At 40.3% G+C, this 26556-nt stretch overlaps 1 protein-coding gene across 1 annotated transcript in view; it reads left to right on the top strand.

The window, feature by feature from the left end:
• WDPCP (WD repeat containing planar cell polarity effector) overlaps positions 1-24520 on the top strand; it is a 137648-nt gene extending 113128 nt beyond the window's left edge. The window contains exons 14-17 of the mRNA XM_066638046.1: positions 8862-9018; positions 17048-17133; positions 20958-20986; positions 24296-24520. Of these exons, the coding sequence (XP_066494143.1) occupies positions 8862-9018; positions 17048-17133; positions 20958-20986; positions 24296-24346 (323 nt within the window). The 3' untranslated portion in view covers positions 24347-24520. The remainder of the gene's footprint in view (positions 1-8861; positions 9019-17047; positions 17134-20957; positions 20987-24295) is intronic.
• The last annotated feature ends 2036 nt before the right edge of the window (positions 24521-26556 follow it).

The following is a 26556-nucleotide window of genomic DNA, read 5'->3' as shown; positions in this document are numbered from 1 at the left end:
GCAGGGACTTAGCCAGAGGCAAGGGGAAACTCTTCCCCTTACCCCTGGGTAAGGGCTGCTGGCCCCAATGGGTCTCCTTGAACTTGCGCCACCTCCTGAGGTGGCAAAAGTCAGAGGAGAGTGGAGCGGCTTAAGGCCGCTCTGTTCTCCCTGGAGACAGGGGTTGGGATCCGGCATAACTGCCGGTTCCCAGCCCCGCCTCCGGCTCCCCGCGTGCCTGCCCTTGGGGCTGCCCATCACCCTCCCTTCCTCCACCCAGGAACGCCTCCCTCCCTGCCTCCCCCATGCCTACCTGTCACCCTCGCTTCAGCTCATCTGAGCCGACGCAAGGAGCTGGGAGGAAGCCAGTGCGGAGGCTTCTGCCGGCCTCCGCAAGCTGACATTCCTGAGAGCACCGGCCTGCTTCCTCCCATGAAGGCGCAAATGTCATTTCAAAGTCCCCTTCCAGTTTCTGGTCTGGAGGACGATAGTACGCCCCCAGTATTACATCACTCCTCAGGCCTGGTAATTTAACCCACAGAAATTCTATGATGGTCGAACTCGCCTTCAATCTCTACTTTGCTGGATTCTACCCCTTCTTTAACATAAATGGCCACCCCACCTCCAATACGCCCCTCCCTGTGCCTCCTATAGAGTTTATAACCCGGGTTTGCAGTATCCCACTGATTTTCTGCATTCCACCAGGTTTCAGTTATGCCCACTACATCAAAGTTTTCCCTAATCACCAAACATTCGAGTTCTCCCATCTTCGCTCCGAATACCCCCAATGGGCCCCTTGCAGTGTTACTTGGGGTAAGTGGAATTAATTCCCCTTGTCCTGAGTTGCAGGGATACAGCACAGTCCAGCCAGCCTGCCTGTTCCAGTTTGAGTTACTATTGGGTTGCCCATCATATAGAAAACTCTGGAAGAAGGGAAATGATATTTTTGACTGAAAGCTATATATTACATGCACACACATGCAATTACACCCCACAGCTAGTTCAGAAAAAAGCAGCTTCAGGAAAGAGCTAAAACTCTTCCCCACCCTCAGCAGTTTATCTACCGCTGTGTCTCACAGTAAAAGAGCTACAATGCAAAATATCTTCATTTCAGCAACACTACCTCTGCTTTCTCACAGATGTACCAGAAAAAAACTTGGCAAAGTAATTGTGATGTTGGGGGATCCTATACTTGATGTCAAAGTAATGGTCTGTTGAGGACCTCTACAGGTTAACCAAGTTTATTTAAGCCTGCAGAAACTTAGGATGGAGTTAAGTTAAAAACTGTAGCCAATGCCTGTGGCAATTTCGTCATATCTAAAAACCTGTAAGATGTGTAACTGCATGTCTCATTATGTTTATGCACCCAATAGTACATGCAGTTTTGTAATGCAAACTTATATCTCCAGGACTGCAGTTTCCCCATTGGCCTCCTTTTGTCGCCAACAATGTGAACCAACAGTTCACTTCAGTAGAAACTCTTCTCTAAAGGTGAAAACAGTAATTTCCCATCCATCCACTCCAAAAATAATAATAATAAAATAATAAAAATCAAAAACACCACTTATATATATTAATATTGAAAGTTACATCACGAACATATTGCTTTATCCTTAAAAGTCCTGAATCAACATACTGAACACAACCCCAAAGGACAGCTTATCCTGAAGTCATTTCCCATCATCCCATATCACAAATTCTATCTCATTAATTTAAGGATGCAACCCAAGCCCACATGCTTAGGATCAGGCTACAAGTCACCTCCCTGGACTTGATTCCCAATTGATTTTGCTTTCCATTCCATTGGGTCATGGTTAAGACACCTACACTGTTTACTCAAAATTGGTGGAACCAAAAATATATCTATTTCAAACTTGAGTAAAGTAGCAAAAGCCACAGGAGATACTTTTCTTAAATTTTAACTGTTCAACTTAGAAGTTCATCTTATAAAGAGGTCAGCATTACTCCTAGCACTGGGCTTTGTCCTAGACTGGATCAGTACTTACAGTGTAGAATGAAGTTTCTGCTTTGTTCAATGAGACTTTCTTCCAAGCAAATAAATATAATATTGCCAACCCTAGAATATGATGCTCCTTCAATCGTGAAAATTGAAAACACGAAATTGATCATGTTGATAGTCTTACTTGCCCGAATAAATCTTTCTCATAACCCAGGGGTGCCCAAACCCCAGCCCTGGGGCCACTTGCAGCCCTTGAAGACTCCCAAGCTGGCCCTCAGGGAGCCCCCAGTCTCCAATGAGCCTCTGGCCATCTGGAGACTTGCTAGAATCCGCGCTGGTCTGATGTAACTGTTCTCAGCATGACAGCCAACTGTTCAATCTTTTGTGTGAGCTGTGGGACAAGGGCTCCCTCCACTACTTGCTGTTTCTCATCTGTGATGCAGCAGCGGCAGCAAAGAAAAGGCTGGGCTTGCTTTGTGCAAGGCCTTTTATAGGCTTTGAGCTATTGCAAGACCTTCATTCATTTAAGTTCCAACTCTAATACATTCATTTATGTAAATTTATTCAAATTTGAAATTAAATTCTTTTTTTCCCGGCCCCCGACACAGTGTCAGAGGGAGAATGTGGCCCTCCTGCCAAAAAGTTTGTACACCCCTGTTATAACCCAACAAAAGGATTTACATTTTGACATTTTTCCTCACTGGTCCAACTTCCTTATTCCCCAACATAGCTAGCATTGCATGTTACACTATCCCAGGTTGGAGTCGTCATTTAAAATACAGGCGCCCCCCATATCTGCAGGAGATACATTCTTGCTGCTACTACACATAACCAACACCACAAATAGCAAACCCAATACAGGTCCTGCCTCCATATATGCAGATTCAGGACTTGCAGTTTTAACCAACTACAGGTTCCGAACCCATGATGAAGGCTGGACCTGAGCTCCCAGATGCGACCAGCGGTGTTCTCCAATTGCATCTAGGTGGCCTCTGCAGGCCTCATAAAGGCTTCCAGAGATGCTAGAAAGGCACTTCCAGTTTTTCTGAAACTGGAAGAGGACTCTGCGGACCTCAGAAAGGCCTCCGGAAGAGCCAGAAGGCACTTCCAAGTTTTACTGAAAATGAGAAGTGCCTATCTGGCACCTCCAGAAGCCTTTCTGAGGCCTGAGCATTTCTGTGGGCCTCAGAACACCTCTGGACAGCAACTAGAACATCTCTGGTCGTGCGCAAAGGTTCTATGGACCAGACCTGTGGATTTGTTTAGCTGCTGGTTTCGGCATCCACGGGGTCTGGGAGGATACAATACCTACTATATAGCCATTCTCAACGTAATGCTAACCAGAAGCAAACAGCAGTTTGTTTGCAAACACTTTGCAAAAGGAAGTTTTTTGAAAAAGGAAGCAGATAGTGAAAATGCTAGATGTGTAGCTGCTAGAGCAGTGGTTCTCAAACTTTTAGCACTGTGACTCACTTTTTAGAATGAGAATCTGTCAGGACCCACTGGAAGTGATGTCCTGACCAGAAGTGACATCATCAAGCAGGAACATTTTTAACAATCCTAGGCTGCAATCCTACCCACACTTACCCAGGAGTACGTTCCATTGACTATCATTGTTCAAAGCATATCTGTAAGTACAATCTGTAACATTTCCCCAAAAGCAGTCACATACCATGGTAGCATCAAGTCTAATATATTTAAAGATAAAATATTGAATGGGGATTCACCTGAAATTGGCTCGCGTCCCACCTAGTGGATCCTGACCCACAGTTTGAGAAATACTCTGCTAGAGGAATGGTAGAGGAGGCAACAGGGAGAATGCTAACAGGAACCGAAATCTAGCATTCTCACTGTCTGTCTGCTTCTTCTGCAGTCCTCTTCCTGTTAGTATTCCCACTGTTGCCTCTTCTAGTGTTCAACTACGAGCCTAGCATTCTTGCTCTCCTTTTGCAAAAAGCTTCCTTTTGCAAAGCATTTGCAAAGAGAGATGAGTCATCAGCAAGACAGGGGAATTGGAGAGCCGCAGATAAGTGAAACCACAGCTACAGGACCTGCAGATACGGGGGTGGGTGGGGAGAGGGCTACTGTATAACAGCTTCCTGATTTGAGACAGTGAATCCATTGCCCTATTTTCTGCCAGTTTTAATCTTGCCGTATCTCTCTACCTACGTCATTTTTCTCAGTGTCTTGTTTTTAATCAGTTTTTAATTGTTTTTAAGCAGTGAATGGAATCTTTTTGGCCTACTAGTTCAGTGGGTGACAACTGCAACTTCTGAAGTGCACACAAAAAAAACCTTAACACTGTATTTTATCTTGAGGAAGAGTTACATTTGTTGAAGGTATTGAATTTTTCAAAGATCAGCATGAAGAGTTCTGATTAAATGCTTGCTTCAGCATTTTGAATGCTTTTTCTGTCCCTTTTGCCTAAGGAGGTCATACATTACGATTACTGTGTAAACATCAGATTGTACAGAATTGGCTGTGCATACCACGCAGAGTGCAAACACACATAAAAAGTAGTAAACTGGCTTATCTTCCACTTATCAACTAGTTTATTTTTCATGCCAAAGGAACAGTGTTAATACAAGAGCAGCTGCTACTTTCGAAATATTTTAATGGCTCCTGTTAAGTAGAGCTGTCAATGCAGCAAACAACATTAAGTGCCTACTTTCATTCTTCCATGTAAATGCATTCCTTTGAAATGTGTTTCATCCTAGAAACTGCTATGGAGATTTGAGAATAGAAATTCTCCTGATTTGTGGGCACAGTGCCAGCACAAAGTAGGTACATTGGCATCATTAAGTGCTAAACCAAACAGGGAAGGAGTTCCACTTTAAGTCTTCTCCAAATGCCCCAAAGGCCAAATTGTGTGAGTATTCATGACGAGCTTCTTATGGAAATAGGTGGCTGGTTCTTCCAGCCAGGCTAGTGATGATCAGCAAATTATAGGGAAAATGTCATGTACTGTGCATCAGTCCTCAATAGTTATTGCTTATTTCTAATCATAAAATGGCATACTAGTTTTCCTTGTCTTAAAATAACTTCTGCAATTTTGGATTGCAATTAATTTTTTTAGCTCTCTGGTAAGAAAAATTACAAGCCACTTTAATTTCCGGAACAGTTTTAAGAATTAGGACATTCTGATTAGATTTCACAGATCAGAGCCAATTCTCAGATGCAAGAATGGACCTATTCTATGGTGTATGTAATTAAAAGTTGACATTATTCCAGTGTGCCATCATATAAAAATGTATGATAACAATTTGGAGGTATTTTGTTGTCAGACCTTTAATTCCATCGTTATCTTAAGGCAGTTCTACAGTTTATGTGGTTAAAATGTTTGCTGCAAGACATCCTGGTATAATGTCTCCTAGGTGTATCCTAGGTGGATATCCAGCAAACATAGCAAGCATGGACAACATATTTACTATGTACATACATCTACAAATTCTGCATCCCTACAAGCATGTGCAGAGAAGAATGTTATTTACACTTTAGATTCAGATTGCAGAAAACACCAGTGATATACTACTGCACACATAGCAATCACATTTATCATGTACAGCTAGGATTATCCTTAGTCTGTCCTTCTAATTCAGGGGTGTCCAAACTTTTTGGCAGGAGGGCCACATCATCTCTCTGACACTGTGTCAGGGACCAGAAATAAAATTTGAATAAATTTACATCAATGAATATATTAGAGATGGAACTTATATGAATGAATGAAGGTCTTGCAATAGCTCAAGGCCTATGAAAGTCTTGCACAAAGTAAGCCTGGTGTTTCCTTCGCTGCTGCTGCAGCATCACAGATGTCAAATAGCAATGAGCTCTCGTCCCACAGCTCATGTGAGAGGCTGAACAGTCATCCTCATTCTGAGAACAGTTGCATTGGTCCAGCGCAGGCTCCAGCAAGTCTCCGGAAGGCCAGAGGCTGGGGACTCCCTGTGGGTCAGTTTGGGAGTCCCTGAGGGCCGCAAGTGGCCCCCAGGCCGGGGTTTGGGCACCCATGTTCTAATTGTAAAGGATGTCATCTCTTACAACCATCTGTACCAGTGCCTTTTTGAGACTGAAAATCAAGTATATGGGAATGTGTAGTGAATAGTTCCAGTCCATTCCAAACAGAACTCCTGGCCTAGAGGAAATGTGGGCAGACATATGGGTTTTACAATATGTAGTGGATTTCCATGATTCTTGAGTCATAGTACTGGTTGGTTGAGCAGTTTACTTTTTGTGGATAGATTTTTCCTGATGCGTATCGCTTGTGTTGTATGCTTTTTGGTGTTATTGTTTGTAGAATTTGCTATAGATGTATTTATGCCATTAAAGGTCTACTAACTAAAAAAATATGTAGTGGATTCATTATATAATTAAAAATGCATGCTGAGGGCACAATAAAGTTTAACAGCAGGGTCAGATTCTTGCTAAGCTTTCTTGAAAAGTTTACACAGTATTTAAAACTCATGATGAACTAGCCACATACCTGTTCTCACTCTCACTTCTCTTCCAGTATCTTCACAATTGTAGTTTGTGCTACTGATAGGATCAGTAACTGACTTCAGAAAGTGATATTAATTTAATCTAAGATTTTTTTAAGAGGTGCATTAGAAATTTCTAGATAAAAAGAAGAAATTAAAATTTCCTGAAATGGTGTTAAAAGCTTAGGATGCGAGAGCATTCTTTTTAGATGGAAATGTAAGAGACCTATCTGAATTTGAAATTTTCATTTGTAAAGCTTCAGCTGTTGAGAAAAATAGAAAGTTGTCCAGTGGTGGCTGGAGAAGCAATGTAACGGATAAGAAGAGACCATTATCACTGAACAGCAGCCCCACTGCCCTTACCAGTGGGAAATGTGAGGCAGCAGTGAAATTAGGAAGTGGCTGGCCACTGCATGGCTAGAAGTGTAGTTATCATGCACGTGGATTGAGGCACAGAGTCCTTGTGCTGACAACTTTGAAATGTTCCGTGCTTCTTTGTTTTTAAATACTGTATGTGGATCTCTAAAAGCAACAGACACAAAGATCAAGGGGTCCACTTGTTGGAAAACTAGTACTAGTTCCCTTTTTAGAGGGAAATGCATAATGGTAAACATGACTAGAAAATCGGAATGACTGCTCAGAGTCTTGGAAAGTGAGCCTTTAGGTAACAAGCAATCAGATATACTTACAAGCGTGTTTGCCCTCCTACACTACTAGAAGACATTTCTGGGGCTTGTGTTCAAATGAATTACAGGCCAATATAGCATAGCAATTGTAGCTTTACCTTCTTTTCACTGCCCATGGTGTTAACCTGGTTTATGTGCAGATTAGGCTGAATAGAGGAGATGGAGCCCAGAGAACAAGGAAGGGAGAAAACAGGATTTAAAGAAAAATAGGTAACCAGTCTTATGATTTGGAGGAAAACCTTTTAAAGTCTTTATCTGTAACAGGATTTTTCCCCTAATCCATACTCTGCAAGTCCAGGATTTGATTATTTCTAAGAGTATATTACACATAGCAGTATGCATTTTTCCTTTATAGTTCATATAGATTAAGAGTTTAATAAAAACAAGATCAGCATTAAACATTGTAAATTACACTTTTTGGAATTCTGAATATTACATACTATAAAGATATTTTTTCTATTACTACCTTCATCTTCATAGTCATTCTCCTGACACACAATTATACAGGAGAAAAGAAGAAAATACATTAATGTTACTGTAGTTTTAAAGTTTGGCATGCAACAGCAAATATGCACTGGGCTTTATGGAGTTTTACTCCTCTTGGTTTCAGTTTTAAGACATGCTATTTTCATATTAAAATAAATAGGATCAAATAAATAGGATTAACTTCAGCTTCAGTCATGTTGGTTCATAAGCAGAAAAGGATATAAATGTTCATATAAGTATAAATTATGATTGTCCAAATGAGTGAAAAAGAAAAACTCATGCTTCCACTTGGGTGTCATCCAATAAAGTAGGGCTTTTTAGCCTGGGGCATCGTGACACCCCAGCCTGTGGGCCCTGGCCTCGGCCCCCTTAAGGGGCGGGGGCAGCCTGGAGGCAGGGAGGAAGAGGGAGGGGGCTGCAGGGGTTTGGGTACACTTACCCAAGCCTCCTGCAGCCTCCCAGGTGCGCGGGGAGCCCTGTGCGAACATCTGCAGGGCTCCCCGCAGCTTTGAAAGGGAAAGCAGAGTGATCGCACTCCAGCCGCTGCCTCTCTCCCCGCCCTCGCAAGGACTTATAGCAGTTTTCAAACTCCCTGAGAGTTTAATAAATAAAGTGAACTAAGCATTCTCCTGCTTTGTGGGTCTTCTTATAACAGTGGCATACATATGGGGGTCTGGGGGGCCGCCTCCCAATTTTTAAATTCTTGGTAATTTTGAATGATACTATCATGTTATATGTCATTCAATATGTAATTTTACGCAGAATGCGTTGAAAAATCTGTATTCTATCAAAAGTTATAACCAAAAAACCAGAAAAACACAGTGATTCCAAGTGTATCACTAGACACTAGTTCTTGTTCAGACTGATATGTAATAAAGACTGCTGAGGCATCCTTATGGGTGAATGGAAAACTGTAATAGAAAGCCACACTGAGAGGCTCAAATCCAGTGTAATAAATAAATACTTCTAACTTGGGAAAGACGACATTGGTGTCCTCTTATATGTAGCAAGGGGAGAGCAACTGTCCCTCTTCTAACCATCATGGCATCATTTTCAGTGGTTGTTGCTGCTTTTTCTCCTGCATTTTTTTAAAAGATTGTGAGCCCTTTGGGGACAGGGAACCATTTATTGATTTATTTTGCTGTGTAAACCTCATTATGAACTACTTTTTTGTTGAATAGTGGTATAGAAATATTCATCATAAATATGAAACATAAATCTTCATGGGAGTAAGATTTTATTCTTCATTTTCATTTTTTTTTCTTTTTTTCATAGAGATTCAAGAACATATAGACAGAGGGGATGCTTTAAGTGAAACTTTTGCAGATCTGACTATACTACCTCAAGAGGAACAAAAGCATCAAAGCAGCCTCCCACCCTTCCATACAAGTGCTCACAGCTTTGCACATATGCCATACAACAGCTCAACCAGGTAAGATGAAAAATGCTGCAAGATAGAAGCATCTAAGTAAAAAATGAGCAATTTTAATTGTTACTCCTGTCTAACATACTTCATATCTAGTGGAGTTTTAATATAGTAATATTAAATATGGTTTCAATATGGTAATATGTTTACCATATTAGTTATTAAAACTAATTAATATCAAATGGTAATATTAAAAACAACACAAGCTGTATCCTATCTTCCTTTCTGCAAAGAGAAGACACTTCTCACACAAGGGGGAGAAAGCTATAATTACAGATATCCCATAACCTCCAAATCCTCTCTAATATAGGCATGCCCCAATAACTGCAGATTTGGTGTCCACAGTTCTGCAGATACTGGGGACGCCCTTTTAAAAGATAGGGTAAGTGAAGGGAAACATTTAAAATAGATTTATTTAGCGCAGCAAAGCTGCTGCATTTTCAGGGCTGCAGGCAGCCTTCTGAACTGCCAGCAGTCTTTTCCTGATCACTCCAAGGCTCCTCTTTCCCCCAATGTCACTCCAGAATGCATCACGGTGCATTATATCCTGGTTGCGATTCATTCTGGGGTGACACTGGGGGAAAGAGGAGCCTTGGAGTGACCAGGAAAAGACTGCTGGCAGTTCAGAAGGCTGCCTGCAGCCCTGAAAATGCAGCAGTTGTGCTTCACTAAGGTAAACAGAGCTATTTTTAACGTTCCCCTTCACTTACCCTATCTTTTAATAAGGTGTCCCTGGTATCAGCAAATCCCCCATATCTGTGGGTGGTCCAGAACTGAAGCCCCTGCAGATACTGGGGCACATGTGTACTCAAATCCTGTGCACAAAGGGCTATCATGCTGAGAGAAAGAGGGGATTGTTTGCTTCTCTGTGTGCCCTCTGCATCCCTCCCCATGGCCTCAGAATATATGCTATATCAGAAATGTATAGTATCAGAAATGTAGATCAATATTGATATCTGTAATTAAACTCAAAAAGTTTGGCTTCAAATTCCAAAGCAACATGATGCTCCTTTCTTAAGCACATTACTGTACTTAGAAGCAAACCCTATTGATTTCAGTGAAATGTAGCTCCAAATAAGTGTCCTTGAAATTGGTACTCAAGAGGTGTTTTTTTTCATTCCAAGGTTTGATATTCTGTGGGCGCAATCCTAACCCACTTTCCAGCACTGACATAAGGGCAATGCATCTCAAAGATAAGGTAGGGGAACAAACATCGCCTTACCTTGAGGAGGCCTCCATGTCAATCCCCACCAACTGCAGCACATGCCCCAATGGCATAGCTATGCCAGTGCTGGAAAGTGGGTTAGGATTGCGCCCTATTTGTCCAGGGCCTTGAGAAGAAGAACTAACATAAGGACATAAGAAGAGCCCTGCTGGATCAGGCCAAAGGCCCATCTAGTCCAGCTTCCTGTATCTCAGTGGCCCACATGCCCTAGGGAGCACACAAGACAATGGGCACAACCTGCGTCCTGGTGCCCAAACTGAAAAGTTTTCTCCAACTAGTTTACAAAATAACCTAGACTCCAATAGATATGTTTAAGGGTGTTTTACTCCTACCTCTAGACTAGAGTATGGCATATTATTCCTTAGAGTTATTTGTTGACTTTCCTGCTCCTGGTTTTAGCTTTGCTTCTTGCTTTGCCATATTGATTGCAGCAGCAGGCCAGCCCGCCCAAGTGTATCACTACAAGCTGTTGATCTTAACTGACTCTCTTTGCAGTCACTGAAGCTGCATAAAATGCTTTCTCCTTCTCAAGACTGAATTGTGCTGAATTGGAGAATACAGAGAGCTTCCAACCCTCATAAACAACTTCTTCATACCACTGAAACACACATGAATACTACAGACTTTTAGCATCAGTAGTATTCATCTGTGTTTTAGTGGTATGAAGATAAGTTGTCTTTGGATTTTCTCTGAGCTGCCAAATAAGACAGTCTTAAACTGTTATTAGTGATTATTTGGAATTGTGGAAGTAACACGAATCCTAGCAACTCAAGTGTGACTTTAAAAAACAAACTCCATGCAAAAAAATTTCAATTTGAACAAAGAGTAATTTTCTCCTTCTTCTAGGCCTGCAGTTTTCAAGCTGTGGGTCTGGGACCCACTAGTGGGTTGTGTCCCAGTTTTTGGTAGCTTGTGAAACTGACAGGGCAAATTAGGCAGCCATTTTCAACTTTTTTCAGCTCACAGCACACTGACAAGGCACTAAAGTCGTCAAGGCACACTACCAGTTTTTAATTACATTATTATGTTACAATTAATTGAATTAATATAACTAATACATTTAGATCATTACATGACAATTAAAGAAATTCACAAGAAGCTTGGAGAGGGAAGTATATGTGGTTTCTGGAAAGGAGGAGCAATGTTTTGAAGTAGGTGAGTTGACCAGCAGCCAAGGCATGTTTGCTTACTTGTGAGTAAGTGTGAAATGTGGCTTACTTTCGCTTTCCATAGGGCTCAATACATTTGTCTGCTTGGAGGGAGGGACCTCTTCTCGGGTGTTTTTTTGGGGCTGCTTTCATTGGATTGGAACCATTCTAGTGTCGTTGGATTCCTCTCAGCCTGCCCTTTACGATGCACTAAGGCACGTTTGTGTGCTCATGAGTAAACGCGCATATGACTTGGTTTCATTTTCCATAGGGCTCCATGCATTTTTTTGTTTCTGGTTTTTTTCAGCCATATCCTTTGATGGAAAGGAGATATTTCAGTCTGGATTTTTGCATTGCATTCTGCTGGAAATTCCACATCCAACAGTATATAGCACAATTGGGTTATTCGTAACCTCCATGATGTTAGCAATGTTGGCTCATTTGTGGTGTCACCCCCCCAAGGCTGGTACCTGGGGCGGAACCCTCCCGCCCCTCGCTAGCTACGCCACTGCTCTCAAGGATCCTTTTTGAGCTACTCATTCCCTCGCTCCCCTTCCCTCCACACTCCCGCCTGCCGGGAGCTCTTCCAGGCTTCTCTGACTGCCCGGTTGGCTGGCTGGATGGCTGCCCACTCAGTGTGCGGGGTAGGCACCAGCAACAGCAGGAGTTTCGAAGCCCCTTCATGGGCTGCTCCTTTTTCTCCTGCTGCCGCGCGATGCTCCAAGTGGCCGCTTCTCCCGCATGCGCAGCTGCTGCCTGACTCCTTGGCCCCGTGGAACACCTGAGGCAGCCTCACGGCACACCAATGTGCCATGTCACAGCAATTGAAAACCGCTGCTCTAGTGGCTCTAAAAAGTTTGTGAACCACTGTTGGGTGGTTCCGTTTGGCCCACTGTTTGGTGGGCCGCTGTGAGATACAGGAAGCTGGACTAGATGGGCCTATGGCCTGATCCAGCAGGGCTGTTCTTATGTTCTTATGTCTGCAAACTATGGGCCACATCTGGACTGCCACAAGATTTTGTCCAGCACACAGCAACTTGTTTTTTCTGTCAGAACATTTGCTAATGTTTGACATTTTTACTCATTCTATATCATTTCTCAGTTTAAGCCCAGCATTTATTTCTTTGTAATCGTGACATTTCTCTTTTGTTCTGAATCATATCATGCTGATTACAAAAAAGATCCAAGTTAAACTTATTCATTATTATTATTATTATTATTATTATTATTATTATTATTATTATTATTATTATTATTATTATTAACAACAGTATTTATATACAACTTTACAACAAAAGTTCACAAAGCGGTTTACAGAGAAAAATCAAATAACTAAATGGCTCCCTGTCCCAAAAGGGCTCACAGTCTAAAAAGATGCAAAAGAACACCAGCAGACAGCCACTAGAAAAGACACTGCTGGGGTGAGGAGGACCAGTTACTCTCCCCCTGCTAAAAAGAGGACACCCACTTTAAAAACTGCCTCTTACCCAATTAGCAGGGGTAAAAATTTATAAAACTGATTTTTTCGACCTGCAAAATGTGTAAAATATATGATGTGGGCCTTGTACTGAAAAGTTTGGAGAGCCCTGTGCTAAGCCATAATGCTGAGAAACTACCTAATCGCTGGGGAAAAAAATTGCAGTTGAACATATTGTACTAATTCCTCTGGAACAATTTGCAATGCACTTTGCCAAGGTTTACTTGCTGCTTCTCTCTACATTGAAAAAACTTCATTAATACACCTTCCTTGCTCGTCCTATGGAGATTTCTAAAAAGAAAGCCTACCTTAAGATAAAGTCAGGTGAGCCAACATCTGGCCCAATAGCTGTGACCATGGTCTTAAATATATTTAGCCAAACGTTTTATAAACCACTAGTAATCCATGAGATTCCTCAAATCTCTAATCTCTCTATAAAAATCTTTATCTACATTTCTACACCTGTAAAGATAAATACCTGTCTCTTTTACTGTGGTGTTGTGAAATGCTTTTAATTCTTGTGAAGAACATTACAATCATTAAGTAGGAGGTTCCCCTTAAGGGACAATGTCTATTATTATTCTATATCCATACTGATCAAGAATTTTTATCTGATTATCTCTCATTAATGAGCATCTCTCTGTCAACTACAATATTAAATTGCCTAGAATTTCTTAATCATCTTTTATTAGTATTAAAAGTTGCACTTTGCATTCCATGTGACATGCTGAAACGCTATACCAAGGCCCTTTGCTACATTCCAATTCAAGAGCAGTCCAATTCAAGAGCAGTTTCCTTTCTTCAAAGAAAAGCTCTGCAGTTTTGTCATGAATTTGCCACATTTTTCAGTTTCAAATTTGGTACTCTTGCTTTGCTATTCCTCCAGAACCATCCCATTAACATTACTGTAGATAGCTGATTCATTTCTCACCTTTTCAATGTCATTTGAATCACAATTTTAATCTCCCTGCTCCCATTATCAGTTTTCAGTTTGACTTTGCTTCAGCCTTCTTAAACATTAGCATACCAAAACTTTTAAAGCAATCCCTCTCCCTGCTGACATGACAATATTCCACTTTACTGATATGCGGGTCCAACTAGAGTGAGGACTCCTTCCTTTGTCAAAACTGGACAGACACCATTTTAAGTGTTTGACTTCAAACCATTTTTCAAGCCTTCCTTACAACAAATCCTACAATGTTTACGGTATATCTACTCTGCCAAACACTTTTCCCTCAGCATCGTTAATCCCATTTTGGACCATTTTTTGTAATAATATACAGTTACATAAACAGTTCATTAGTTTTATTCCCGTGGATGTGTTCTACTTGCAAGAGCAAGGCTCTACATGTTTGTAGTGCACTTGAGAAGTACTTAGGCATCCTTTTTCTTCACTGTATTACTAGAATGACAGTTCTGATAGTTACAGAGTGAACAATACATTGTTTGTCATATTCATTTTTTCTTGAACTGCTAGTTACCTCTTTTCTCTTTAGCCAGGAAGCAATGCCACCATGCAAATAATATTAAAGGTGTGTCAGAGAAGGTGTGCTATAAAAATAATACATGTCAAAACATTCTGCTCAACCTGTTTCTGACTCACAGAAGATTGAACAAACTGGTTTGCCTGGTAGCATTTGTTCACTTCTAGTTGTTAATGGAGTGGATCAATTTCCTTTTTAAAAAAATATTTTTAAAAAATCCTACCTTTACTTATCTCAGTTGTAGCTATAGAGTTGTAACTGAAAGATAGCAGCATTTTCTGAAAGATGAGAGCAGGATTGCATCTAAAAGCTACAGCATCAAAAAGCCAAGAATTATCCTGGGATCACATGATAACTGACCTGCAAATTTGCATGTTGCTACTCTATATGACTTGCCTGCAGCCAATAATTCCAAGGAAAAAGGAAGAGGAGAAACTTTGGCAAGATATTTATTATTATTATTTCTCATGTCACAGCTGCCAATTCTTTAGCTGGACCTGGTGTTAATTACTAGTCGGGCCCCACCCAGGGGCCTAGGACATCGTAATATATTTGCAAATATTATGTGCTGAACCAAGCAAGGTAGCTTTTTGAACTTGACCGATAGTAATTTTGTCAATATTCAGATGTTCTAAATGTAATTCAACCATTTTTGGGACTGCATTTAATGTGCCAATCACCACTTGGATAACCACTGCTGGTTTGCACCATACTCTTCGGATTTCAATTTTTCAATCCTGATATTTACTGATTTTTTCATGTTCTGTTTCATCTATTATTATTATTATTATTATTATTATTATTATTATTATTATTATTATTATTATTATTATTATTATTATTATTAACAACAGCAGTATTTATATACCACTTTTCAACAAAAAGTTCACAAAACGGTTTACAGAAAAAAATCAAATAACTAATGGGTCTCTGTCCCAAAAGGGCTCACAGTCTAAAAAGATGCAAAAGAACACCAGTAGACAGCCACTAGAAAAGACACTGCTGGGGTGAGGAGGGCCAGTTACTCTCCCCTTGCTAAAAAAAGAGGAGCACCCACTTGAAAAAGTGCCTCTTTGGGTGCAATCCTTTTATTTAATCTGTGGGACATGATCTTTGCACTACTCACCATATTATCTACAAAGTTAATAACCTCCCCCCGCCCCCGAATGAGCAGCTTTTATCAAACTGTGTGTGTAATGGAGGGAAATTCTTAGCATTTTTTGAAGGGAGGTTAAAACAAAGCATCTTGAAAGTGCTCCAATAGAACATTTTGTGATATCTAGGATGAAAATATTGTAAACTGTCACTGATTTTAAAAAAATCATACACACACACCAGAACAATTATTTTGACTTGAATCCATACCAGGCCTATCCCAGACTGACCTTATTTATTCATCTCGTAGCCTTTTAATTGACATTAAACTTGGCCTTGAGAGGAAGCTTGTGGCATATGTGTATCCCCCCTATTTCTTCATCTTAGATAGAAATAAATGTAATAGTTTGAGTACTTCTAGTGCCCAGAGCTCTTAGGGAGATTTATATGTATTAGATAAAAGTGCTAAGTTGCTTTTATCCCCTTCTGGGCTACTTATTTTGTTGAATTTAATAAAAACTAGAAGCAACATCTTCTTCTAAGCCTTTTGGATATATATTAAATCCTCTCAAGCAGTGGCCAATTTTGAAGAAATGTCCATAGAGAACAGACGTTTTAAGCTCTCTTAAACATAAAAATGGAAGTGTTACAGCAATTTGGCAGCCAAAAAAGCAATTTACAGGTCACCATGGAATCTAGAGCTATGTGTAGGAAAGCTGATCGAGAGACTATGAAAAAGATAATGGAACTGGAGAGCAAAAGGATATCTCAGTTTTGAAACTCGCCTAATCTGGTCTCCAATGAAGTTCCTTAGTTTCTTTTCCTAAGCCACTAAAGCTTAGTGGGATGAGGTAGTTGCATTATTGTAGTTTTAGCATAGCTTGGGAAAAGCCAAAAAGCTGCAAGTTTACCATAATTTTCAACTGCATGCATAATCTTCACTCAGTTTATTTCAGACATCATTAATAACAATAAACAGCACTGGTTGTTATTCTGTTGGCACTTAAAAATAAAAATCAAGTAGTATAATGGCCTTCAAAGGGCCAAAGGAAAGTCCAAGCTTAAAAAAATGGTTGGTATACTTATTCATTTATATTCGTTCCACCTTTATTGGCATACTTATTAATAATGAAAGAAGCTTGTGTACGTAGGGGATGTTTGCAGTATCAAAGGTTGACTATACAAGCTAGCACTATACAACACTATACAAGCTAGCAAATTAGTGTGAAATTAAATCAGTGTATTAATACACTGGCTTATAATTTACTTGCTCAAAATGAAAGAGACATTTAATAATCCAGTAAAAGTTCTAGAAAATAGAACATGGTGTCACTGTAAATCTGCAAATCAGTAGAAATTTCCATACCAAGACAGGATGAAGGAACTGAAAGGGCTCCAAACAGCCCTGAAATGTTCATACTTTTTTGTTATTCTTCTTGCAATCATTATTAGTACATAGATTCTTCTATGTGTACATGCTGATGTTATAATGAAGATTTTTGAACTATAGGGAATGCAAAACAAGGAGTAATACAAACATTGTATTTACAGTATATTCTGCAACTTTCCTTTATATATTATATTCATTAAGATCTGTTTTTTCCAGGGAGACAAGCAACGAAAAGAGTGAATGTTTAAAAGACTTTTACACTATACCACAAATGGACAAACTCGCACCTTCATATCAAACAGGTAAGGGTTACTGTCCAACAAGGAGATTTTGAAATGCCTTGGGCATTTGCTTTGGCATGGGAAAGTCAGGATATAAATTCTTCAAATAAATAAAATTGGTGTGCTGCCATATCCGAAGCTCTGAGATGTCTGAGCTCAGAAAGAGCTCACAAAGAATTTATCAGTTAAGAATTCGTAGAATTCAGAGTACAGGGTGGCCCTTGTTATCCATTCCTGGAATCCCCATGGATACCAAAATTCATGGATGTTGGAATCCGTGGATTTGGGCCTCCCGAAGTCTCTCAACCCAGCTGTTCTCCAGTCAGGTCCGGAGGCCCTTCTGGGGTCTTCAGCTGAAAATCAGAATTAGTCTACCTTGCGGGTTTCGGAACCTGCAGATATTCAAATCCACAGGTACCAAATCTGTGGATGTAGAGCTGTCTGTAACAGTGAGAAAGCGTGGCCCATGCAATTAGAGGAAACTGTAAGAAGCAAAAGAAACCCTAAATTCTACTATTGAACTACCACAGGTGATGTCTTTTCCTTTGTACCTTCATTCCTCATTCCCATGAAGGTATTGAAGAACCATGAATTCAATATGCTTCTACTGTATGTACAGGCCAGATCTAAGTTTACTATATGTTCATGCAATTCCCTTGACTCTGTAAAGTCATGCCCACTTAATCCTACAGAATAGTGATTTTCAACCACATTACTGTGGCACATTTGTGTGTGACAAATGGTCTGCAGCTGTGTCATGGGAGTATGGAGAAGAGTCATTTATTAGTAGGGCCATTGGGATGTGAGCCTCCCACTGGTGTTCCTTGTCAATTGTCACAGTGTCGCAGTCAATTGCCCAGCACAGTGTTCCTTGTCAAAAAAAACTAATGCAGTGCCTTAACAATTTTAGAACTTTATCATTATGCCATGAGATGAAAAAGGTTGAAAAGACTAGTAACGTATTTACACAAGACACTGGATATTAAGATAGTAAAGATGTTACGTCAAAGGATAGGTTGACATAGATGGAGGTCATCTTACAATACATTTACAAAATGTTTACAAGTGTGAGACTGGATTAATGGGCTGATGTACGAATGGACTTTGGAGACTGCTGGAGCAGAAACTGCTGGAGACACTGAGATTTTTGTTTGGCTACCATGCCCAAGGCCTGCTGAGGACCAAAGTGCTGCTATAGTGGTGGGAGGAGCTACTGGCAGGAGAGGGAGGAAGGAGGACCTCTGCAGGTGAAACTGTCGAGCTACCCTGGTGGTGGGGTCCAGCAGTACTGCAAGGCAGTACTAGGGTCATTTTTGGGGAAAGAAGGGGAGCTAATTAGCTCAAAGTATGCATAATTCTCTGGGCAGAGCTTGGCCTTGGAATCTGGCAAAACAAGTTTATGAACTAATTTAACTGAAAATTGTGTTTGAGATTACATGATTACTCTGATGTTTCATTTGTGGTGGCTTCTTCATAATTCATAAATTATCACTTGATTCTGCAGTGAAAGGCTAGACAGGCTCTGCTAGACAGAGATTCAACCCTAAAACTTACCAATCCAAAAGACAAGGAGACAAAAGAGGGTAGTATAGGGAAATGTTGGGAGGGGGAAGAGAGTAACAAAATATGCCACAAATTACATATGCACATGTTATTTTACAAAAGGGGACTCCTGCAGACAGCACTTCAGAAAAGAAAACTGAAGGAGGAGAATTGAGAAAGATGACATTTTCAGTAAAATGGGGTTTAAAGAGAAATAGGTATAGGGGAAAAATAGTAAAATAGGCTGTAAGAAGCAGGAGATTGGGATGCAGCTGAACTAGCGAAAGTAGTGCCATTCAAGATACCATGAGGAAGACACCAGAGATTAGGACAGTGGACAAAAATACCACACGTGAGAATGGAGAGCAGGCAAAGCTCCCAGAATGCAATGTTCAGAGCTGATGCAGGTTGTAGAAGAATCCAAAAACATTGTTGATGCAATATGGAATGATTTTAGTGTTGCATTTCAAAGTTCTGCTAAATATCTTCTCTGCAGTCAACTGTCATTCTTAATTAGCTATAGGAAAGGCAATACACCAAAGCAAGGTGTAAAAGGAGCACCTCCTATGCTGAAGATCATAGCTTTTTTCAAAATAGCTAAGAGAGTTTTAGGGCCAAACTACATGGTACATTAAGCATCATTAAGGATCAGGATCCTACCCCTGCACTGTCTGCCCTCATAGAAAGCACCAGTGCCAATGGCAAACTACCATAGATACTCGCCTATAGTACATGAAATTCTTGCCAAGTAATCAAGCTCAAATTATCACTTTCCTTATCTCTGGGTCAATCAGAAGGCAAAGCCTTTCAACTCTGAAAAGTTTCATTTCTCAAGCGGCAGGCAGGCACCAAGTTTCTCAAGCAGCAGGCAGCTCCTTAGAAGCAATTTGTTAAGCTTTTATTCTCCTTCCTTCTGCTGCAGCCTGGTTCTGCTTTGCAAATGCTTGCAAAGCAGGTCTGTTTTTTGAAACACCAGGATGGGAATCCTCCTTTCCATTTGAAGCAGGCTACAATTCAATGCACCCTTACTTAAGAATAATAACCATGGAAAGCAGTGGGGCTACTTCTCAGTAAAAAGGGTTGCAAATATATGCAACTCCATCTGTCTGCTGTGAATTGAATTGCACACTCAGTTGCATAAATTAGAGACTACAGTTCTTAGGTAACAATTAGTGGTAGGTTATTTTTCAGGATCTGGCCTTGAGTAGAATCAGACAAAACTATACTCAGACACCCCCCTAAGTTTAACCCCGACTTATGCGAGGGTGATAGAAAATTCCATGATTGTTGGCTCAAAACCTGCCCTTAGCTTATCTGTAGGGTCGACTTATAGGCGAGTGCCTGTGGTGATTGTGCCTGTGAAAAGCTGCACTACATGGGGGTTTTTAGACAAGAAAATGGCACAAGGAAAGCATTTAACCCATCAACCAACACTCTCCCCAAGTCAATATCCTATCATTGCATTGTCCTGTCTCACAGCTAATTTCTGTGGAGAGATGTCATTTTATTTATTATTATTATTAACAGTATTTATATACTGCTTTTCAACAAAAAGTTCACAAAGTGGTTTACAGAGAAAATCAAACAAATGGTTCCCTGTCCCAAAAGGGCTCACAATCTAGATGTTTTAAGCACATCTCTCCCTAACAGATTTAATGCAATCTGTACTTTTGCCCTTAAGTTTAAGTATCACTATTTCAAGGCCTTCAACTACAGCAAACATACACACTGTGTAGTAAACAATGGGGTACACTCAGCACATGGTTACTTCCCAGAAAGAATGAAGTATGAAAAAGATAAACAGAGTGGCTGACTTTGCTTCAGGAGAAAAGGGGAGATTCTGTACCTTTACTGCTTCTTTTTCCACTATCACAGAAATATCAGTTGAGTGGGAAACTGCAGAAAGCATATTGTGCTTGTGCCAATACCCAAGAGAAGATATTTAGCAATGCATTGTCCAAAGAAACATGTTTCAAGTCTGCTGATGCTACCATCTACATTTTACCTTTTCATAGTATAAAGAGGATGATTTCTTGGTGGCTTACACAGGTACTGTCAGGGGTGTGAGATAAAGAAGCTAAACTGACCTGATATGTTACATGAAGAGGGCACTCTTTCCATGGCAAAGTTGCCCAACAATAAATCCTAAATTGATCAATGTGTATATATCTTTATATCTGCAATAATTAGTTGTGATATATGAAGAACATTTAACTTGTGCAACTTATAAAGACACTGAAGAATTAATTGAATTTTTGTCTCATATTGTTAATTCAAAAAAATGTTTGTAATCTTATTTTTAGAAACTTCTGAAGAAGTTCTTGGTGGACAGGTAAAGAGCTTTAACATAGTTATAAATATATTCTTAATAGTAGTTTAATCCTTCTTGCACTCATCCCTGAATCTTTTCATTTGCTCCCACAGTAACTATAGCTATCTTAGGGTGCAGCCAGATTCTGTACCGAAGAATTTGTAACCAGCCTACTTGACTAATATGAACTTGCGTGTCACACAAGTTAACATTCTAATTGCTTCAGTGGTTTCAGTGACACCTTTTTTTATAGTAATGAGCCAATAAGGACACTGGAAGAAGAAATCCTTTCAGCTCAATCAGAAAACAGTACCTAGGGACCCAGTGCTTTAACACCCTCATTTCTGGCCACTTCTGCAAAACAATTCGGTGCACTTTATGTTTGCTGTTGGCATTATACAGGCATTGCCTACAGCAGATGTAGTAAGTGCAAGCAACAGAGATGCATCTTTAAATGCCTGTGTACGTGCACATAGGGACTTTTATTTTTAATATCTTTAAAAGCCTCTTGTCCTCTCAGTAGTTCACATCCCAAAGGCACAGAAATAAGAATGCTAACCTTTATGTACTTGGAGCTTGGAGGATTCCTAACGAATCCTGCTTTCCAAGTTTATACATGATTCATTATGGATTGTATTCAGAGTGCCTCTTGAGTAAATGGAAGGTATTTCCCTTCATGCAGATGGGAATTTTTACCAGTATCTCCCTACCCTTGCACAATCCATACAAATTCTGTTCCCACAGGTCTTCCAAGGAGTAGGAACCCAAGGAGTAGATTCTCCAGGGGGTGCCATGAGCTACTATATTAAGGGGATGGGAAGTTCGTTTGCATGAGCTTGCTTCTGCTTTTACCCCTTTGAATACCACTCTCAGTTAATAAATAAAACCAACACCCAGCAATAAAGAGAGAAGATTCAGTGTAACCCTTCTGAGAAGAAATGACAATCACTTTTAAAATGACGGCAACGGGGAGGAAAGAAAAAATAGACATGGCCTATACTGTCTCCACTCTAAAGACAGTGTTAGAATTTATTTGTATGAGTTTTTAATCTCCAGCCAGCAATTGAGAGCCTAATGACAGTTGCGGTAGCTTTGGATTAGGAATTTTGGAGCGTCAGTTGTTCACAAAATATAGATCATACTGGCTAACATTTTGTTTTCAGGACAACCCAAGAGCTTTCTAGTATGTACCATTTCTGAAATGCACAAAAACATGTTAATTAGTTTCTGTGTTTTATAATTATGTGGGGGTGTAGAATAGAAAGGAGCTTTGTTGTATGGAGGAGCATGGGGAAACACTTTCAGTGTTGTGCAAACAAAAATAACTCTGTGTGTTGCCTGGCAAATGCCCGCTAACTCCTTTAAGAAGTCCACACTGACACTTCCCTACACTTTTTCTTGTGGAGCAAGGACACCCATGTCCTTTCTACAAATATATTAGTTGTTGAAATGCAGGTTTTATGCAGGATTGTTTCTCTCTATTAGAATAAATATACCATGAGATGGAGCTGCTGCTCTCATGAACCCATCTTCTTTCAAGATTGATCTACTCTGACATGAGAAAACTTGGGGAAAAAATCTTCATGAATCCCACTTGAACTTGGCAGCATACAAATCAGCCTGAAGCAGCCTTAACTTGCACACTTCTGCTGCCAACTTTTTAATACCTTTTTTACTTAAATGACTAGAACATATAATGGATATTGCAGTGAGGCAAGTTTTCTTTTGTTTCAAGTTCCACACCTAGTTTTCTTTACATCACAAAAAGTGAAGCATTCATGTGTTGTTCCAAAAGGAAGTAGTATCTCATTGCAGCAAAAAAAACAAAAGCATACATTTTGTAGACATGCTAACAGGTATTATGAAATAGCCCCACATGTAGTTGTATGTATGCAGAAATGGATTTGTTTTTTTAAGGCTTAACTTGCTGGAATTCTTATCAATTTATACATCTATTCAAACTTCAGCTAAGAGTGCAGATGTATACCCACTGGACCTAAACTGTGGCATTATAAGTTTGTCTTGTACTTGCTGAGCATATCTAATCCAAAACTTTTTGAGTGCTGATATGTGGAAAAATTTATACCTGACAATCATGTGACAGGTCCCAATCAATACACAGATGCATACCAGACAGCTTATTCAGCATCCCGAAGAGGAAAAAAAGACCCTTCCAGCCCCTTTCAGCTGTTCTACACATGCCCAGATTCTCCCGCACAAGCACTCCCACAAATGATGATAAAATGGCATGTGTGCAGGCTGAATGCGCCACATGGGGCCAGGACCTACAAGCATTATTATTAATTATTATTAACAGTATTTATATACCGCTTTTCAACTAAAAGTTCACAAAGCGGTTTACAGAGAAAAATCAAATAACTAAATGGCTCCCTATCCCAAAAGGGCTCACAATCTAAAAAGATGCAAATGAATACCAGCAGACAGCCACTAGAACAGACACTGCTGGGGTGAGGTGGGCCAGTTACCCTCCCCCTACTAAAAAAAGGAGCACCCACTTGAAAAAGTGCCTCTTACCCAATTAGCAGGGGTGTAAAGATATTGCTGAAAATGTTTAAAAGGCCTGCAGATACATACCCCTATGGGTAACACTGATAAGAAAAAGGTAGCGTTTATGTTTATCTACAGCACAGAAAGCCAAGCTGTTGGAGAAAATGGACAGCAGTGTAATATAATAATAATATACAGTATTTATATACCGCCTTTCTTGGTCTTTATTCAAGACTTTATTCAAGGCGGTTTACATAGGCAGGCTTATTAAATCCACGCAGGGATTTTTACAAATTGAAAGAAGGTTCTTTCTTTCAAGAACCACTACATTCAAGGTGTTACACTCCGATCTGGTTTAACATTCTGGCCTCCATCCTCCCACACTCCGAGCAGATGGAACAGCTCAGCTGCAGCTTGCCAGCTGCTTCAAGGTCGCACGGTGCCGGTGGCCTCGAACTGGCGACCTTGTGGATGTTAATCTTCAGGCAAATGGAGGCAGACCAGACTTGTATGCAAATATTCCAAAATCCAAAAATATAAAAAATCCAAAAAACTTCAGGTCCCAAGCATAAGGGATACTTAACCTGCAATAATTTTATTTTTGATCAGTTCAAGAATTCAAAAGGTGGCCATTAATTAAAAGCAGAATGTGAACTCTTTGAATGAGAGCTTATAAAAATTCATGTTTAGTTACATTTGTTTAGAAAGTAATACATATTGTAATACATCTTTTGTAGTAATACTACATCTTTTTGTAGTAATACATCTTTTTAAATACATATTTGGTTTCTGTATTGTAACCATATCATTCTTTCTTTGCAGGAAATACACAGAAGTGGCTCCATCAAAGTGGTGCACTTTGGTCTGGTTTAAGCTGGGAACCTGAGTAAGATTTGAAAGAAAGTTAAGGCTCTACCCAAAATATGAGTTGAGATAAATGGAAGTTTTTCCCATGGAACTTTCCTTACCAGGGGAAACAGCTGCAAGGGAGTCCCAGTCCAGATTAGGACTGTGGTGAAGGCAAATGATTAAAGTCTCCTCCCCCATAGTCCAAACCCCACCCCAGCTGCCATTTAAGTTTTAAAAAAATCAAGAATATTAATCCCAATCATGGGCTTAATGTAACATGTAGTTTGGGCAAGAGACCATCTATTCTAAAATCATAATCAAATCATTCAGCAGAAAAAGTTCAGCTGTGAGCAACACACCCTATGCATGTTAATTTAGAAGTTGGTCCCACCATGTTCACTGGGATGTATCCACAGGTCAGCATGCACACAATTGCAGTCCTAGCCTAATTTCTTTCTATGTGCATATTCTGTGAACCATGCTCAATTTTGGCTGAATCCTATTTGCATATGCAGTCAGCTCTGTCCTATGAGCCATTTGCTCTACGCCCAGAGATTCATCCCGATGTAGAGAGCCATTTAGTATCAGTGGTATAATGGTAAATTTTGAAATGTGAGACTTTGTGATGCTCCCCTAACCTAACCCATTTCTCTTCACTATGGTCTCTCGCTCCCATTGGGCACCTGCTCTCTCTTCCTTGCTTTTGCAGAGCAGGGGACCAGGTGCTACTGCTTATCTTGGTCCTGCTTCCTCTTTCACATTACAGCTTTTTGAAAAGACAGGCTGGAACAGAAGAAGAAAGTGAATAAGTAGCAGTAGAGACTGGAGTGACCTAGAGGAGAGATTTCACTGTTCCTCCTGCACTTATTTCTTCTGTTCGAACCCCTGCCTTTTCAAAGGCAGAAGTGTGTGAAAGAAGAGGCAGGAACTGGCCAGGACAGAGGAGCAGCAGTAATGGGTGGCTATTGGAGCACTGGACCTGCTGATGTCACTGCCCCTCCTCCAAAAAATCAGGTGGGGACCGTGCTCCAGGGTCACTAGCTCCCACTCAACTTATTCAAAAGGAATACACTACAGTAGGACATGCTAACCAAAAAATCTGTTCCATACAGGCAATTGTACAGAGACAACATCAAATTTTCTGTGCATCCTCCATGTATGACACTGGGATGTGGCTGGAGCATCTCTCACAAGTCCGTTTTAAATTAACTGAAATTACTCAACAGCACTGGTTGAATCATACTTTAAATAGTCCATAAAATACTGTTAATTGTGTGCTTTTTAGGCTGATGAATAAGCCTGACTCTTGGCTATGTTTTAATTACATTATTCAGCACAATTTTATAATTTTGTATTTTATTTTTATTGCCTTTGCAATGGTGTAAGATGAAAGCAAACCATTAAACTACTATTATTTTACAAGATGCTAGAGATTCTGTGATCACAATGGCAACAGTGAGGAGAAAGAGACATGCCCACATAAAATTGTGGCCCCAACTGTATTGCAGGAAATCCTAAGAAATATTACAGATAACCACCCAATCCAAATGCTGGCTAAGATGGGTGGAGAATTGCATGAGACAGCACTGAATGAACCTAAGAATGCTGCCTCCAATTATTTCCTGAGGGGGTGATTTTTATACTATCTGAAAGTATACATGTTCCAATTGTTTTTGCTTCTCCACTACCAGAAGGGCTAGGAACAGGTTCAGTGGAACTAGAGAAATCAGTTCCAGTCTCCAATGCCTGTGAAGGAGGTTGCCTCCCTTGAGATGGCAAGTTGGCCATCCCTTCCTAAGTCCCAATAAGTTACCCCCCCCCCCAAAAAAAAAATCATCAAAAACAACTCTACATAAAGTAAAACAAAGAGCACTCTACAGAGATCATCCCCAGTATTACTACAGGGAAGGCAAAAGAAACCTATGTTATTTTAATGACCAAGGACATTTTCTTCCCAGTTCTATCAGTGTGTATGAAACAGTTATGAAGTTAGTGGTGTGGAAAGTATTGGACTGCAAGCTTCAGGATCTTCTCTATAAATCACCTAATTTGTCCCAACTCCTAGACCAGACCATGGTGTGAGGCCAGCCATAGTGACTGAGGGTCCAATCCCAAGCTTTGTGTGCCGGCTCCCCGTCGGCGTGCACTGCCGCAAACATGCCGAAAGGCACATTTGCGGAACCTATCACCAGTGCTCCTCTGGTGCTAGCCCAGCGCTGGCCGGCACTGGGCTA

Source organism: Tiliqua scincoides, chromosome 1, assembly GCF_035046505.1.
Source record: "Tiliqua scincoides isolate rTilSci1 chromosome 1, rTilSci1.hap2, whole genome shotgun sequence".
In the NCBI taxonomy this organism is placed as follows: Eukaryota; Metazoa; Chordata; class Lepidosauria; order Squamata; family Scincidae; genus Tiliqua; species Tiliqua scincoides.
This window is presented reverse-complemented; position numbering and strand designations above follow the sequence as displayed.